The sequence below is a fragment of the Mesoplodon bidens genome, assembly GCF_964165515.1.
Source record: "Mesoplodon bidens genome assembly, chromosome: 2".
NCBI classification, from domain to species: domain Eukaryota; kingdom Metazoa; phylum Chordata; class Mammalia; order Artiodactyla; family Ziphiidae; genus Mesoplodon; species Mesoplodon bidens.
In genome coordinates, this window is record NC_138177.1 from 21557044 (window position 1) to 21574937 (window position 17894).

Here is a 17894-nt window from a genome sequence, read left to right on the forward strand (position 1 = left end):
CCTGACTTCAAGACTTACCCTGTTTCAGTAACCAATGCAGTGTGTTACTGACATCATGATAGATAAACAGATCAATTGTACAGGATAGAGAGTACAAAAATAGACCCACACATACATGGGGTAATTGATTTTAGAAAAAAAAGCAACTGAGTGGAGCAAGTTTAGTGTTTTCAACAAATACTGCCTGTACAACTGCTATCCATATACGAAAAACAAAATGAACTTTAACTCTCACACCGTATGCAAATGTTACCGCAAAATGGATCATAAACTTAGATGTGAAATCTAAAACTACAAAACTTCTAAACTGATCAATTATACTGTATTAAAATTAAGAACAAGTCGTAGACTGGGAAAAATATTTGTGAATCATCTATCTAATAAAAAACTTGGATCCAGAATATATAAAGAAGCCTTAAACTCAGTAAGAAGAAAGTAAACAACCCAATAAAGAAATAATTAAGCAAAAGAGGTGAACAAATACTTCACCAAAGACAATACACAAATGGCACATAAGCACATGATAGATACCCAACATCATTAGCCATTAGAGAAATACAAATTAAAACCACAATGTTGGGCTTCCCTGGTGGCACAGTGGTTGAGAGTCCACCTGCCGATGCAGGGGACACGGGTTCGTGCCCCGGTCCGCGAAGATCCCACATGCCGCGGAACGGCTGGGCCCACGTCCGGAGCCTGTACTCCGCAACAGGAGAGACCACAACAGTGAAAGGCCCGCGTACCACAAAAAAAATAAAAGAAAATAAAATAAAACCACAATGTAATACCACTACACACCTATTAGACAGCCAAAATGAAAAGAACTGACCACACCAAATGTTGGCAAGGATGTGGAAAAACTAGGACTCTCTGGTGGGGAATGTAAAATAAAACAATCACTTTGGAAAACACTCTGGCAGCCTTTTAAAAGTTAACGTACAACACACCATTGTAAAGCAATTATAATCCAATAAAGATGTTAAAAAAAAAAAAAGTTAACATACATCTACCAAATGACCCAACCATTCCACTCCTAAGTATTCACTCAAGAGAAATAAAAGTATATGTCCATACAAAGATGGGTACCCAAATATTCATTGTAGCTTGATATGGAGTGACTGGCAACAACCCAAATGTCCATCAGCAGATAAATGGATAAGGAGTGGTGTAACCAGACAATGAAGTCTCTCTCAGCCATAAAAAGGAATCAACTATTGATGCACACAGCAAAATGGATTAATCTCAGAACAATTATCCTGAGTAAATTCAGACAAAAAGAGTACATACTGGATGGCTCCATTTACCCTAGATTCTAGAAAACGTAACTAATTTGTAGTGACAGAACGGAGGCTTCCTAGCAGCTCCCTGAGGATGGGGAGGGAGGCAAGAAGGAAAGGATTACAGAAGGACATAAGGAAACGTTTGGGGCGGGAGGGGGTGATGGATATGTTCATCATCTTGATTATGGTAATGGCTTCACAGGTGTACACATATGTCAAAACTTATCAGACTGTATACCTGAAATATGTGCAGTTTATTATATGACAATTATACTTCTATCGAGATGTCTTTTAAAAACCCAGTGATGGGACTTCCCTGGTAGTCCAGTGGTTAAGACTCTGTGTTTCCAGTGCAGGGGGCATGGGTTCGATCCTTGGTCGGGGAACTACGATCTCGCACGCTGCGTGGCCGAAAAAATAAATAAGAAATAAAAAACCCAGCGATAGGGAAAGATACATTGTGTCAAGATGCACTGAAATCCTGTTAATGGTTGAGGCCATTTTTGTTAGCGTCGTATCAACCTTTCTTCACTGTAAGATAAATATGAGATCAGAGAAGAGAAACAGGAAGAATTTGGGGGGGAAAAACAAAGAATTTGGGGAAAGGCAGAGTAGAAGCAAATGTACGTTGGAGAGAGGTAATTTAGCTAATCCTTAACAGTATTAAAAATTCTAAGCTCTGAAAAGAAAATGCCTACAAGGAATCCCAAGGATACCTGCTAAAATTCATATGCAGTAGCAAGAGTATTAATAATCATTAATCGCTAAAAACGATGACGGCAACAAATAAAATCAGCAAAAAAACAGACACTTCCTCCAACCTGCTCAACATTTGTTTTGTTCTGAATTTATGGTATATTCAGCATTTGAATTCTTTCGACAGCCACGTGGAGATCATTAAAATTAACCGTTTTGAAGAAATAAATTTAAAATAAGCCTTTTAAAAAGGGTCATCCTTAATAACCCACTGAAAAAAAAAGTAACAGTGAATGAGAGTTAAAGGTTAAAAAAGCAGTATCACTGTGGTCCATACACGGCATGGGTAACAATGATCACTTACGCCATTCTCCTTTCTTCGATGTTCACCTGGAACTTTTACACCATTTCTTTTTAAACTTGGATCCTGAGACCTTGGTCCGCTCACTAGGCACAAAATTCAGAAAGCAGGCATTAACACTAGAGTTGACAGATAGTTTAAGTCCCAGTTCATTTCTCAGTTCTGTTGTTAATGCTCTCTGATATTTTAAGTTGAAAATATACTCAAAATGATTTCTAGTAGCAATGAAGTTAAGGTCTCGTAATTCAGCCTATTCTGGAAAACCTTACTTGGAACGGTGAATCAATAGTCAGCACTAGAAAATGTCACATGCTAACCATTCCCATGAATCAGATAGCACAGGAGGCAAAGTTAAGAAAATATATGTACTTCTGATTATGGGTCATTCACACCGTTTGCTTAAGTGGCTCCTCCCAGTTCTCTATTTAGCTACTCAGCAGTGAAATTGGGAATTGTTTCATTGAAAGAAATAAAAGTGAGGGCTTCCCTGGTGGCGCAGTGGTTGAGAGTCCGCCTGCCAATGCAGGGGACACGGGTTTGTGCCCCGGTCCGCGAAGATCCCACATGCCGCGGAGCGGCTGGGCCCGTGAGCCATGGCCACTGAGCCTGCGCGTCCGGAGCCTGTGCTCCGCAGAGGGAGAGGCCACAACAGTGAGAGGCCCGCATACCGCAAAAAAAAGAAAAAAAAAAGAAATAAAAGTGAAAATTAAATCAACCCATCCTTGTACTCGTTAAAGAGTCTGTACCTTACACGGGAAGGAAGCAACTGAAAACAGAACAAGTGGCATTTCGAACATTTGGTCATTTTGCGGTAATTCTGAAGTATTATCAAGTACTTCCCCATTTATTTAAGTAAAAAAATTTCCATGTTCTTAGCTTGGGGAAGTACTAATTGGAAAACACTGTGCATTCTGCTTTTTTGGCTAAAAAGAAGTTTTCAAGCCCAAATATATGGGTCTCTCAGTACCACTTAAAGCATCATGAAGGGAAAATAGTCTTAAACTGATAAATTATAAGAAACAATATCAAAGAGAATTTCTTAAATATGTGAAATTAAGCTTAAACCAGTACTTCCCAGAAGTTAGAAAATTTATTAAATTATCTCCCAAGAGGTTTTAGATTAAAATTTCTTTTGAATCAAACCTCTATTGTACCTGCCTGGAAGCTTAGCACAAATTTCCAGTAAATAAATATGTCTATCCTCAGGGCCACGTACCACGCTTACATCTAACTCCAATGAGTTAGCTTTATTTTTAAATACTGTTCAATTCTCTGACAAAACAGCTCAGGTAACCTGTGACAATATTTCCGTAGAAGAAAAAAAAATCTATCACTTAGGAATAACTGCTTTCTTTGCTGCCTCAAAGAAGGAGCACTCCGCCAGTTTCTCCTTGGCATGTTCAGTTACATAATCAGAGTAAAAAGCAAGAGCTTTAAAATTAATGTCATATACATTCTGGGTCACAGGTCCTAGTTAAACTGGAAAAAGAATATAGTAACAGTCTCCTAATCTGTAATCTAGACGTCTACACCACAAAGGCTGACACTGAACAGCAATCCTGTTTTATCCCAGTTTAGACACTATGTGGCACTGGTGTTTTGCGACAATGTGAAAACAGCGTCTTTATCTTCAGATTATATTTCTCACATTACAGACACACTGAAACTGCGTACTGCACTATTGAGAGGCTGTTTAATAATTTACCCGGTACGATAGAGAAAGATATTTGAACTAGTAGATGAACGGGGAAAATTCATCTAATTTACTAAAAGAAGATGTATGCAGTAACGTAAATAAAGAACAAAATAAAAATAAGATGCAGATGTCAACTTAAAACCACAAAAAAGAAGGCCGCTTTAGGGAAAAAAAAAAGCATGCTTATTTAAAATAAAATTACAGACACCAGAGACACTGAAAGGCCTGTGAGCCAGCCTGGCTGAGGTGACTCAGGTTCCACTCCTGCCTATGCCTCTAGGGACGTGGCCTCTGACAAGTCATTTAACCCCTGAGTATCAATCAGCCTTTCTCATCTGTAGAGTAAGAGGCCAGACTAAGTCAATTCTGGGGTCCCCCACGGTCTGAATGTCTAATTGCTGGGTACCATGTGGACATTTGTACTAAAGGAATAAAACTGAGATTCTGTGACATCTAATAATTAACCTCTGTTACCGACATTCTTACTCCCAAGAACTATATATATACTGAAGTCACAAACCTTCCATTTTAAAAGTTCCAACATTTTTAGAAACACCTAGCAATCCTGCTCCGACCAGTGGTTTCCCACTGAGAACAAAGCTTCCCCACAGATCTCAGACCTGAAACTGCCTTTTCTCCCATGTCCTGTGAGACCTCCAGGGTCACAGGGATGGCTGTGTCCGATGTCTAGGGCTGCTTTCAGCCCACTATTTCTCCACCTTCATGTATTACCTTCTACCCTCTCCTCGCTGTCATCTATAAACTCTGGTCACAACCCTCAGTCACCGCAGATGTGACCGCCTGACCCCCCTGTTCTCCCCACTCCAAGTCCTGCCTTCCTGCTGGATGACCTCACCATCCAAAAGCTCACCTGTCGGATGCGTGGCCTCCTACCTCCTCTCTAATGCAGGATCATTTCACGGCCCGGTGCAGGACCGCGTCACCTAGACGTGCTCTACCCCTGAAACGTTCAAGTCAGACTTTCTGCTTTTTGACCGTAATTTCCTCTCACTGCACCTGTGCAGGCATCTGAGACGTGCAGTTCCTTAGCACTGGTCTGCTCTTGCCCTGCAGCCCCTCTGCCTTCACTCCGTCCCCACCCAGCTTAGACGTCATCTCACCAACATCCTCTTCTTCCCTGTCCCACTGACTCCACTGAACTGGTCTGGCCAAACCCCAACCTTGGGTCAATCCAACCATCTCCTCTTACAACCTTCTGGGCTGCAGAGCATCACTGGGGAAAAAATCACCCATGGTCTCCTGGTCTCCAGTCTCAACTGGCCTCCAGGGGACCCTGGTCCCCTAGCAGCACTCTCTCCTGTTCTCCACCATGGCTCCGACCATCACTTTCACAAGGCTGTGCCTCCTATCTCAGAGAAGACAAATGTTCTCAGATGAGAAGCCCCTCCCACTGCTCCCATAGGGAGATCACATTTACCTGCCTCTGCAAAGTTTCCCTTCCACCCGGTTAAAATGGAAGAGAGAATAAAGACGTAGACTTAGAGAACGGACTTGAGGACACGGGGAGGGGGAAGGGTAAGTTGGGACGAAGTGAGAGAGTGGCATGGACATATACACACTACCAAATGTAAAATAGAGAGCTAGGGGGAAGCAGCCACATAGCAAAGGGAGATCAGCTCGGTGCTTTGTGACCACCTAGAGGGGTGGGATAGGGAGGGTGAGAGGGAGGGAGACGCAAGAGGGAGGAGATATGGGGACATATGTATATGTATAGCTGATTCACTTTGTTATAAAGCAGAAACTAACACACCACTGCAGAGCAATTATACTCCAATAAAGATGTTAAAAATAAATTTTAAAAATAAATAAATAATGGAAGAGAGACCCTCCCCCCCCACCTCCCACTGGCTGACTTGCCCATCGAGCCTCCTTCTTGTACTTCAACCCGCTACTCTACTGACTCTTTCCTTCCCGCCCACATTAAAAACTGTCACCAAACTTTTCCCATCTTCCAAGAAAACAGAACAAACAGAACCACACCCCTTTCTCCCCACCCCCCAGTCAGGGCTTAGAAGAGCTGTCTATTCTCGCTGTTCCCACTTCCTTACCTCTCACTTACCCCCCAAATTACCTGGCTCCTGATCACGTGCTACACCCGAGCATGAAATAAAACTTCAGATCTTTATTATGATTGATAGGATGCTACCTACCAACGTCCCTGCCTGGGGGGCGTTCATGGCGAAGGAAGAACCGAACTTCACTCCTCTGACTTCCAAACCGTTGCAGGACATCAAACATTCGCTCATTATCGGCAACTGGACGTTCTAAAAGAAACGAATAAATGAGGTACAAATCATGTTATCTGCAGGTAAAAAGAAAGACGAACATAACATTTACTGTCTGTCCTTCATGCAAATTATGCATTCTGAACGCAGAAGTTACTTAGCATCTTACATCTTTTTTTTTTTTTTAAAGAACCCTTAGAAAATGAAACATCACCAACTTTCCACCCATATAATCAGGGTCAAACGTGGGTGGAGTACTGGGGGTGAGGACTGGATCCGGGCCGCTAGCTGGAGCTCAGGAGTCTAATTCAGTGGCCCCTCACTAACCATAGGCAGGCTGGGAAGCTCTGCGGGTTCCAAAGCTCCTGTCATCTATTCCACAGGACAGTCTCTGAGGTCCCTTCTAACTCTAATGGCTCTATGATTCTCTAAGTATACAAATGAAACATTAAAAAACAGCTTTCTAAATAGTGTAGTCTTACTGTCTATTGGTTTTTTTTTAATTACAATTTTATAAACTACGTTAAAAAAAAATCAGACACGTGCATTTCCAAACAAAAGCCTCTTTACTGCCCTGAAAATATGCTTCTTTGGCCCTTCCTCCAGTGAGACAGCCAGTTGTCAGAACTTTTCTAGAGACAAAAAGAAGGGCATAGCTGAATACCCTAATAAATGGGAACTTTAGGAGAAACCAGATATCTTAAGCTCCCCTCAAAAAATCTTCCAATCTTAAGGGATCTGGATATAAAAACCAAATATACTGTCTGAGGATGCAACTGTTTAAAACCAAAGAACTTCGGTAACGTCGATATAATTTTTAATATAAGAAAGTTGAAACAGCCTAAGAAAACTCAATGCACTTGTCAGTAATCAAAGACACTATCTGAGTACCTTAAATAAACAACACGGGCAGAGAATGGAGCAGCCAAGGGTTCAGGAGCCAATTCTGTGAACTAACCCCTGAACTTAATCTGCTCGGTTGCAACGAAATACAGCTCTGGTTCTTGACATACTGAGTTGACATAGATACCCCTCTCCTCTAAACCGGGGAGATTCTAACTAAGACCCCCCCCAAAAGGAAACACCCATAGCTGAGTAGACACCCTCCCAAAAGAAACTCTCAGCAGACCCTCCACCTCCTCACAAAAAAACCAAAACCACACACACACACACACACACACACACACACACACACTTTATTTCAAAAGAAGTGAAATCCCCAGGTTCCATAAGCAAAGAGGGAATTCAAAGGAAGTGAAGTAACTTCCAACTTCCAGTCCACGCTGGGTTGGATCATCTTACAAGGTCTAGGAGCTAAGGTCCTGATGGCCTATGATGACAAAAAATCAGGCTTAGGCCAGCAAACGCTGAAATACACTTCAAAGAGTCTCAAAGCCGCCTATTCACCCCATGCTCTGACCACACCAATCCCCTTGTCCTGGCATCCGTGCCTATGTGACTTTGAACAAGCCATTCCTAGCATTGAGAACTGTCCCCAGCACCCTTTTCTCCTTCTGCAGATGGAGCATATCCATCTATTCCTGCAGTCATCGCACTGTATGATGTCTGCTGATCCCAGCTTTTACTTGAAGGCAGGACACTTTCATCTATTCCTCACAATCAAGCACAGTTCCTAGTACACTATAGGAATCCAAGAAATGTTCTCTTAGCAAACAAATGAGTGGGGAGTAAGGAAATGGAGATGGCAAATAATAGCTACATATTTTGAAAGACTGTCAGTTAAAGGAAATAGGAAACTTGAGAAGCTAACAAAGTGGAACAACAAATTTACTATTTTTATTTTTTTTTAATTTTATTTATTCATTGATTTATTTTTGGCCGCTTTGGGTCTTTGTTGCTGCACGCGGGCTTTCTCTAGTTGCGGCGAGCGGTGCACGGGCTTCTCATTGCGGTGGCTTCTCTTGTTGCGGAGCACAGGCTCTAGGCACGCGGGCTTCAGTAGTTGTGGCACACGGGCTCAGTAATTGTGGCTCATGGGCTCTAGAGCGCCGGCTCAGTAGTTGTGGCGCACTGGCTTAGCTGCTCCATGGCACGTGGGATCTTCCCGGACCAGGGCTCAAACCCATGTTTCCTGCACTGGCAGGCGGATTCTTAACCACTGTACCACCAGGGAAGTCCAAATGTACTATTTTTAAAATGGGGCACATCCCGGACCAGGGCTCAAACCCATGTTTCCTGCACTGGCAGGCGGATTCTTAACCACTGTACCACCAGGGAAGTCCAAATGTACTATTTTTAAAATGGGGCACCTTGAACAATTTATAGCAAAAAAGGAGGAGTTGAAAACATAACAGCTATTACTTGCTGAGAGCTAACATTAAATGTTATGCTAACAGGGGCTATGCTAAACCCCCTTCAAATGTCAGCTCCGGGGATTCTCACACAATCCTGTGCAATAGATTCAGTTATTATCCCAATTCTGCAGGGAAAACACTTGAGGACTACAAAGATTAAGTACCTTGTCTGAAGTTATAAAGCTAGTAAATGAAAGAGACAAGATTTTGATACCTAAGACCTTGATCTTAATCACACCATACAAACAACCCTCAAATGAATTATGAATTCACTGTAAGCAATCAAAAGCCCCAAAGAATTTTTCATAGAACATTTCAAGGTAATTCTAAAACATATCTGAAAAAGAAAATACACAAGAATACTACAGGATAACAATGAAATAAGCACCTGCCTTACAATACCAAACCTTTTATAAAACTATAGTAATTAAAACTATTTGGTCCGGGCTTCCCTGGTGGCTCAGTGGTTGAGAGTCCGCCTGGCGATGCAGGGGACACGGGTTCATGCCCCGGTCTGGGAAGATCCCACATGCCGCGGAGCGGCTAGGCCCGTGAGCCATGGCCACTGAGCCTGCGCATCCGGAGCCTGTGCTCCGCAACGGGAGAGGCCACAGCAGTGAGAGGCCCGCGTATCGCAAAAAAACAAAACAAACAAAAAAAAAAACTATTTGGTCTTATCATAAAACTAGAAGAAAACAATAAAAGTAACTAACTAAAGAAACATAACTTCATATAAGATTTAACTAGAATTCAAAGTGACATTTCACATCAGTAAGGGAAAAAACAGCTGTTCAATAAGACACTTAAAAAAAATTCGCAGGGGACTTCCCTGATGGTGCAGTGGATAAGACTCTGCACTCCCAACACAGGGGGCCCGGGTTCAATCCCTGGTCAGAGAACTAGATCCCACACGCATGCCACAACTAAGAATTCATGTGGCACAACTAAGGAGCTGGCGAGCCACAACTAAAGAGCCCACGTGCTGCAACTAAGGAGCCCACCTGCCGCAACTAAGACCGGCACAATCAAATAAATAAATAATTAATTAATTTTTTAAAAATTCACGGGATTTCCCTGGTGGCGCAGTGGTTAGGAATCCGCCTGCCAATGAAGGAGACACGGGTTCGAGCCCTGGTCCAGGAAGATCTCACATGCCACGGAGCAACTGTGCACCACAGTTGTGTCACAGTTGTGACACTGTGCGCCACAACTAAGCCTGTGCTCTAGAACCTGCAAGCCACAACTACTGAGTCTGTGTGCCACAACTACTGAAGCCCACGTGCCTAGAGCCCATGCTCCACAAGAGAAGCCACCGCAATGAGAAGTCTGTGCACCACAATGAAGAGTAGCCCCCGCTCACCACAACTAGAGAAAGCCTGAGAGCAGCAACGAAGACCCAACGCAGCCATAAATAAATAAATTTATTAAAATAAATAAAAGAATTCCATCACTAATCAAAAACAAGGAGACCATGCCAGGCTCCCAGAAAAAAAAAAAAGTTTCAACTCAGAGAGTGAGCCTTGGCAAAGAGAAAGAACACTTCTTACTCTAAGAAAATCAGCCAGAAGGGTAGGCACACATGCAGAGAAACCTGAGGTAAGTACAGAGGAAGGAAACCGAGGAAGCTCACAATGTGTGGTTTCAATCATCTTGGGAAAGTAATTTGCAGAATGCAAGGAGGCCACCAAAGCAACTAGAAGCTCATTTATTCATTCAGTAAATATTTATCAAGCACTCCCTCTGAGCTGGGGTGCAGCAAGGAACAAGACAAGCAGGTCTCTGCTCTTAGGGAGTTTACATTCTTGTGCATGTGTGTGAGGCTATGGGGATTAAAGAGGCAATAAACTAACAAACACACACACAAAAAAGACATCTCATGCAGAGGATCAAATCAGGATGGACCTGTATAACAGAGAACCTCATGCCTGCTTTAGTAGGAAGCTCGGGAGAAGCATCTCTGAGGAGGCAATGTTTTAGCTGCAATCCAAATGACCAGAGGGAACCAGCAATGACAAAACCTGGAGGGAGAACAATAGAGGCAGAGGGAACAGCTGGTGCCACTGGCTCTAAGGCGGGAAAGAGCGTTGTTTATCCAGGAATAAAAAAAGCTGCAGGAGGCAGGCAAGGAGGAAAATGGTACCAGATGACATCAAAGACCTCACAATCTCCGATCAAGACCCTGGATTTTATTCTAAGTAGAAGAGAAAGCCATCAAAGAGTTTAAACAGGAAAGTTGAACTATCAGATTTTTATTTAAAAAGGATCACTTGGGTTTCTTTATGGGAATGGTCTAATCTAGCTCCTGTGTGAAGTAAGCAATTCGGGGAGAGTGCAGAAGACCTTCCTGAACACGCAGCTGCAGGGAAGTCAACGGAAGATGAGTAAGAGGAGCGGCCTGGGAAGCAGCGGACGCTCAGCTGGAGTCACATACCATCAACGGTGTGAATGCAATGAACACAGTGGGAAACTTGTGCTGGGACACTGCACCCCCAGGGGAGAAAAAGGAAACAGTGGGAGCTCACCCAGGCTGTACAGAAACAAAGCAGAAATCATGAAAACTTATTCCCGCATCTACAAACTCCTAAGGGGCCAAAAAGAAACCAGGCTGTCCCATTTCAGGGCTCCAAAGAACTAAGTAAGGGGGCTGGTGTCAAGGCTTAAAATAATGCCTATGTCTCCTGCCACCACAGTAACTCAACACCGAAGAGCTTTCCCGAAAAACCTACAAAACCTCAGAGAGGGCAAAACAATCAGGACGCCTCAAATTCCTAATCAAGTACAGCTTAAACATACAAGAAACACTTGTGAGCACTACACATTTTGCCATAACACCCCAGAAGCTTCCACCCTGTGTATCAGCTGCCTATCTTTTGACCTTTTATACTGGAGTGTCTACGGTGTCTTGCAGAAAAAGAAAACAGCAAAAAGACTTTGTAGGTCGCAACAGAACTGGACTGAGAACACTATCTCTGATGGACACCCTAGTCTGCAGTTTCTCCACAGATAAATGCGTGTGGCACACAGCGCCTCGTCTAAAACCGACGATAATGAAAGACGGCACGACCGAAGCACACATACCGGAGCCGCACCACACTTCAGCCAGGTGGCAATCGCTCTCGCCAGGCTCTTTGCAAAGATCCACCACATCTCTGCAGATGGTTTCCGGAGTAACTGGGACTTCCGTGAAGTGCTGCTCATTGTTGCTGAGGTACACGGTAAGAAACATCTGGAAACAAAAGGAGAAACACAACAGTGATCAGTACTGTCTACACTGGTGCTGGTCACTTTTTACTCACCTCGGATTCCTTTCCCCAGATGGTCTCAGTCGGAGTGCAAATGCACAACAGAACCGTCTGGCTGTTCCCTGGCCTGAGGAAGGGAGGGGCCTGGAGCTTGGCCGATGGACACCGGCCCCCCTCTCCTGGCAGCGCCTGCAGAGCCCTTGGGGATCCCCGGAGCACAGTCAAATCAGTGCACACAAAAGGTCGTATTAAGTTTTCCTCTGGGAATTCCCTGGCGGTCAAGTGGTTAAGACTACGTGTTTCCAATGAAGGGGACGTGGGTTCAATGCCTGGTCAGGGATCCCACATGCCCTGTGGTACGGACAAAAAGAGTCTTCCTCTGACATTTTATTCATGTTATTTGTTTACCAAATACTTATGTAGTTCTTTGTATGATGTGCCAGACCCATACTACAAATAGATCTTCTTATCAATCCGGTGAAGATGATCAGGGGATGATGATCTCTCTCTCTCTCTCTCTCTCTCTCTCTCTCTCTCTCTCTCTCTCTCTCTCACACACACACACACACACACACACACACACACACACACACACACATTTATGCAAAGCCTCTTTTGGGAAGGATACATAAGAACAAAACATGTGTTGCTTCTGAGGGTGAGGATGTCTTTTTTTATGAAAAAGAAAAGATGCAGGGCTTCCCTGGTGGCGCAGTGGTTGAGAGTCCGCCTGCCGATGCAGGGGACGCGGGTTCGTGTCCCGGTCCGGGAAGATCCCACATGCCGCAGAGCGGCTGGGCCCGTGAGCCATGGCCACTGAGCCTGCGTGTCCGGAGCCTGTGCTCCGCAACGGGACTCACAACGGGAGAGGCCACAACAGTGAGAGGCCCATGTACTGCAAAAAAAAGAAAAAAAGAAAAGATGCAGTATCTACTTTTATTGAGAGAAAGAGTGCTATTGAGTTTTATTTATTTATATAAATTTATTTATTTATTTATTGTGGGGTCTTCATTGCTGCGTGCAGGCTTTCGCTAGTTGCAGTGAGCAGGAGCTACTCTTCGTTGTGGTGCACGAGCTTCTCATTGTCGTGGCTTCTCTTGTTGTGGAGCACAGGCTCTAGGTGCGCGGGCTTCAGTAGTTGTGGCATATGGGTTGTGGCATATGGGCTCAGTAGTTGTGCCTTGTGGGCTCTAGAGCTCAGGCTCAGTAGTTGTGGCACACAGGCTTAGTTGCTCCATGGCATGTGCGATCTTCCCGGGCCAGGGCTCAAACCCGTGTCCCCTACATTGGCAGGCGGATTCTTAACCAGTGTGCCACCAGGGAAGCCCAATACTGCATCTTAAAGACACTGCTACTAAAGAATTCAAGTTTTAAAAAAATAAATAAAAATGCATGACAATTAAAAAAAGGAATACAAGTTTTCATACCTATTAAATAACCAAAAATAACCCAAACAAAAAAACTGTTGTTAACTCCCAGTACTGAAGAAACTGAGTGAATCAACAAACAAATTGATGGCGGCAATGCAAGTCAGCACACTCCCATGCTCACTCACTGAGTGGGGGCCTATGCCGGGAAGATTAGTGTGTATCAGGATAAAACAAAACAATAAACAAACAAAAAAACCAGACAACTTGAAAGCATAATCCCACTGTGAGAATTTATTCTGTGAAAATAACTCTAATCAAAGAGAATACAAAGCCTGTGAAACATGAACTTGATGGGCCATTATACATTCTGTAAAAATAATTAATGAGACTATGCCAAACACTGGGGGCAATTGGGGTTTCAAGGCTCTAACAAAGCAGAATGAGTAGGATCTGCACTGTGATCACACTGACACAAGGACACCATACGACAGCCGTAGCACCTGCCAACAGTCAGCCACATAGCTTCCCATCCAGCTCAAACCTCACTGCCCATTACCCCAGAGGGGAGACAGATGCATTAGGCTCTTCTTTTGGGCGGGGGGGAAGGAGGGGGAAGGCAGTGCCTCATGGAAACTATGATGGAAACTGGCTAGAAAGCAGACTGGGTGCCTCAAGGATCCGGTCCAAGTAAGGGGAGAAGACGACATGTGCAAGAGAAGACGGCCCACTGGGTCAGCAGGCTCGGCCCCCGGGGGCTTCCCACCTCCTCCCTGCACTAAAACCATGATTTCTTAAGGTAAGCCAAGTCTCCACTTCCTGCAACCAAAACTCTTTAACTCACATAAACATGTGTAGCATAGAAAGTAACTCCCAAAACTAGAAAACATGAGAAGGGTACCCATTACAGCTAGAGGGTAGCCCAGAAAAAAAAGTTTAAGTGGATAATGTTGAAACAGTAAAATATATAAAGTCAAAACTAGAATTTGCCAGGATGAGCTCAGAAGCTTTCACGCTAACTGTTATCAGGTTCTTCACATTCTGATAAACTGTGCTACATAAAGATAGATACATAGTTCTAGGCCTCAACTTAGTGGACACTTCCAAACTGTTACACAAAATGAACACAGGTTTCCACCCTGCTGCTGCTTTGAATACATATACAGTGCATTTAACGAGAGAGATAAATAATTTACACTTTAGTATTAAACAGTACTCCTCCTCAATATTCCCAACCCACACCAATACTTCCTTTGAAGTTCAACACTTCAAACATAGTAACTGTTTTCTTTGTAAATATGAGACCTAGAGGCATTTATTAAATTACAGACATATTTAATATACAGTATATATACGAAACATACTGTATCAACAAATAAAAGGCTATTACATAAGACAACAGCACCTTATTCAAACGATCCTCTCACTAAGGACAAAAAGAAAAATCTGGATGAAGGTGTTTAAATTTAAGAGCGTTAAAAGCTAATGAGGGGGCTTCCCTGGTGGCGCAGTGGTTGAAAGTCCGTCTGCTGATGCAGGGGACATGGGTTCGTGCCCCAGGCTGGGAAGATCCCACATGCAGCGGAGCGGCTGGGCCCGTGAGCCATGGCCGCTGAGCCTGTGCGTCTGAAGCCTGTGCTCTGCAACGGGAGAGGCCACAATAGTGAGAGGCCCACGTACCGCACACACACACACACAAAAAGCTAATGAGGGGGCACTTCCCTGGTGGCGCAGTGATTAAGAATCCGCCTGCCAATGCAGGGGACACGGGTGCGAGCCCTGGTCTGGGAAGATCCCACATGCCGCAGAGCAACTAAGCCCGTGTGCCACAACTACTGAGCCTATGCTCTAGAGCCTGTGAGCCACAACTGCTGAGCCCACGTGCCAAAACTACTGAAGCCCTTGTGCCTAGAGCCCGTGCTCCGCAACGAGAAGCCACCACAATGAGAAGCCCGCGCACCGCAATGAAGAGTAGCCTCCGCTCGCGGCAACCAGAGAAAAGCCCATGCGCAGCAATGAAAAACCAATGCAGCCAAAAATAAATAAATAAAATAAATTAAAAAAAAAAAAGCTTATGGAGAGGCTTTAACTGGGTTCAGTCTCCAGGCTGCGTCCTTGGGCAGCTTCGAGCTCGGGGGAAGGCAGGCGGAGCGCACATTCTAAGGACAGGAAAGCAGGTGCACGGCCTCCAAGCCGGGGTCCAGCTTGCAGGTCAAACCTGCAGTCATGCCTTCCTGATGACCTTCCCCGACAAATGTTCTTCCCTGTGTGCCAGCACGGCCTGCCCCCCCATCTCCCCGGGTCTTTATACTCCAACACTGCCTTCCCAGAGAGGCCTTCCCTGGCCATCCTGCCTAAAATCCCACCACCGTGCTCACGCGTGCACACACGCGTGTTTCTCCGCTGTCTCTCCTTGGCACAGTGACCATCATACCATATACTGTATTTATTTCACTTGCTTTTAATATCTGTCTTCCCTGCGAGAACATAAGCTCCACGAAGTCCAGGGTTTTTTCTGTTCCATGCAATATCCTCGGCCCCTTGATCTGTGCCTGGTCTGTGACAAGCACACACTAAGCATGTGTTTATGAATGAATACGTCCAGTAGCTGTTACTGCACCTGACAGGTTCACCTCTGATTTATTTTCAGAGTAAGTGTTCCCTCGGGTACTGACAGATGTTAGAGCAGATAGTACACAGCACAGCTACACGCACTGACAGAAATTAGTTTCCTCGCCTCATGTCTTCAAGCTGACATCATGCTACGTCCTCCTACTTCTGCTTCAACATTCTTTTCATTCATGAAAGATATATAGGCCATCTATTTTTGTTTTTTTCTTTTTGCCACACCGCCCAGCTTGTGGGATTTTAGTTCCCCAACCAGGGATCAAACACGGGGCCTCGGCAGGGAGAGCACTGAGCCCTAACTACTGGACCACCAGGGAATTCCCTATAGGCCGTCTATTTTATGGTTTAAGTTCTAATGTAGAAATCATCTTTACTACATAGTTATTATAGCACACAGCACAAAATTCAAGAGAGAGCGAGCGAGCACGCTGTGTGGACAGGACTCAGCCAGCCCAGAGGAATAAATACCCCAACCTGGCTCCCCATTTCTTCTATCATCCATCCTACCACTCCCCACTGGAAAAACCCAACTAGGAGTCGGACGGCAAGGGAGGCCATTCACGTGGTTTATAGAAGTCAACCTCCTGGGGCATAAAGCAGGGTAGAGGACAGGCCAGCAAAAGCTGGTCCTCCTCTCCATGCTCAAACTCAATTACTTCAACCTCTGTGTGGTTAGAGAGTGTCCTTGAGCCACAATCTAAACAGAATAAGAACACAAGATATAGGAAAAGAATATCCCAAGCAGAGGGAAGAGCAAATGTAAAGGTCCTGAGGAGGAATCAAGTTTGCCACATTTGTGGAAGAGGAAGGTCACTGTAGAGAGAGCAAGAGGAAAGGATTATAGGAGATCAATTCAAAGAGGCCAGATGATGCAAGACCTTAGAGGCCACTGGTCCTCAAGATGTGGTGCGGAGAGAGGGTCTTTAACTATGGATGGCTAGGTCCCACCTTCAGAGTTTCTGATTCAGTAGATCTAGGATGGGGACTGAGATGCTGCATTTCTAACGAGCTGCCATGTGATGCTGATACTGCTGCTCTGGAAACCACAAGCTGAGAACCATTGTTGAAAGGCCAGAGCAGGGAATTTGGATTTTAATCTAAGAGACCATTGGAGGCAAATCATTAGAGACAAAAAGTAGATTAGTGGTTGCCAGGGCTGGGGGAGTGACTGCTCAGAGGTACAGGGCTTCTTTCTGGGGTGATGAGAATGTTCTGGAATTAGTGGTGATGGTTGTACCATCTTGTAAACACACTAAAAACCACTGAATTGGATACTTCAAAATGGTGGTACGTAAATCATATCTCAATTTAAAAAAAAAAAAAAGAAGTCACTGGAGGATTCTGAACAGGGTATTGAAGTCATTTTTATGTCATTTTTTTAAAAATCACTCTGGCTACTATATGAATAGACTACAGGGGGACAGGCATGGAAGACCAATTAAGAGGAAATGTAGCACATAAAATGAGATATAATGGTAGCACAGATTGCAGGTAACAGCAAAGGTAGTGAAAAATGGCTGGATTGGGGTTCTATTTTGAAGCAGAGCCAGCAAGACTTGCTTAACGGACAGAATACGGGATGTGAGCGTAGAGAGAAATTAAGAGTGAACGTGGATTTGGTGTCTAAGAAACGGAGTTAAGAGTAGTGTGACTTCCTGAGATGAGGAAGGAGGAACAGGCCGGGGAAGGGCCCACAAGTCAGGGGTCTCGTCCAGAAGTCCCACAGAGAACAAGGATCCAGCAAAGGACTGGGAAAGGTCCATCCATAAAAAAAACAGAAAGAAACCCAAAGGAGTGTGGAGTACCAGAGACCAAGTAAAGACAGTGTTTCAGATGAAGCTTAGAGATCTCAGAAGTGAGGGCTGAGGACTGGTCCCCAGGCTCGGCAAGATGGAGGCTGCTGGGCGCCTTGACCAGCGCTGTCTGAGGAATGAGGCTGAAGGCCTGGTTGAGACAGGCTGAGAACCTGAGGGAAGGATGCAGAGACTCAGAACAGAAAGACGGAAAAAATGGAGCCACAGATGGAAGAAGACAGAGTAAAAGGGGTGCTTTGTTTCTTCTTG

General features: G+C 44.4%; 1 protein-coding gene across 3 annotated transcripts in view; it reads right to left on the minus strand.

Moving 5' to 3' along the window:
* TP53BP2 (tumor protein p53 binding protein 2) overlaps positions 1-17894 on the minus strand; it is a 192825-nt gene that overhangs the window by 25023 nt on the left and 149908 nt on the right. For all 3 annotated transcript variants that reach the window (XM_081218912.1, XM_081218910.1, XM_081218911.1), the window contains 3 exons: positions 11673-11820; positions 6205-6318; positions 2341-2423 (listed from right to left, as the gene is read on the minus strand). In XM_081218912.1, coding sequence (XP_081075038.1) covers positions 2341-2423; positions 6205-6318; positions 11673-11820 — 345 coding nt within the window. The remainder of the gene's footprint in view (positions 1-2340; positions 2424-6204; positions 6319-11672; positions 11821-17894) is intronic.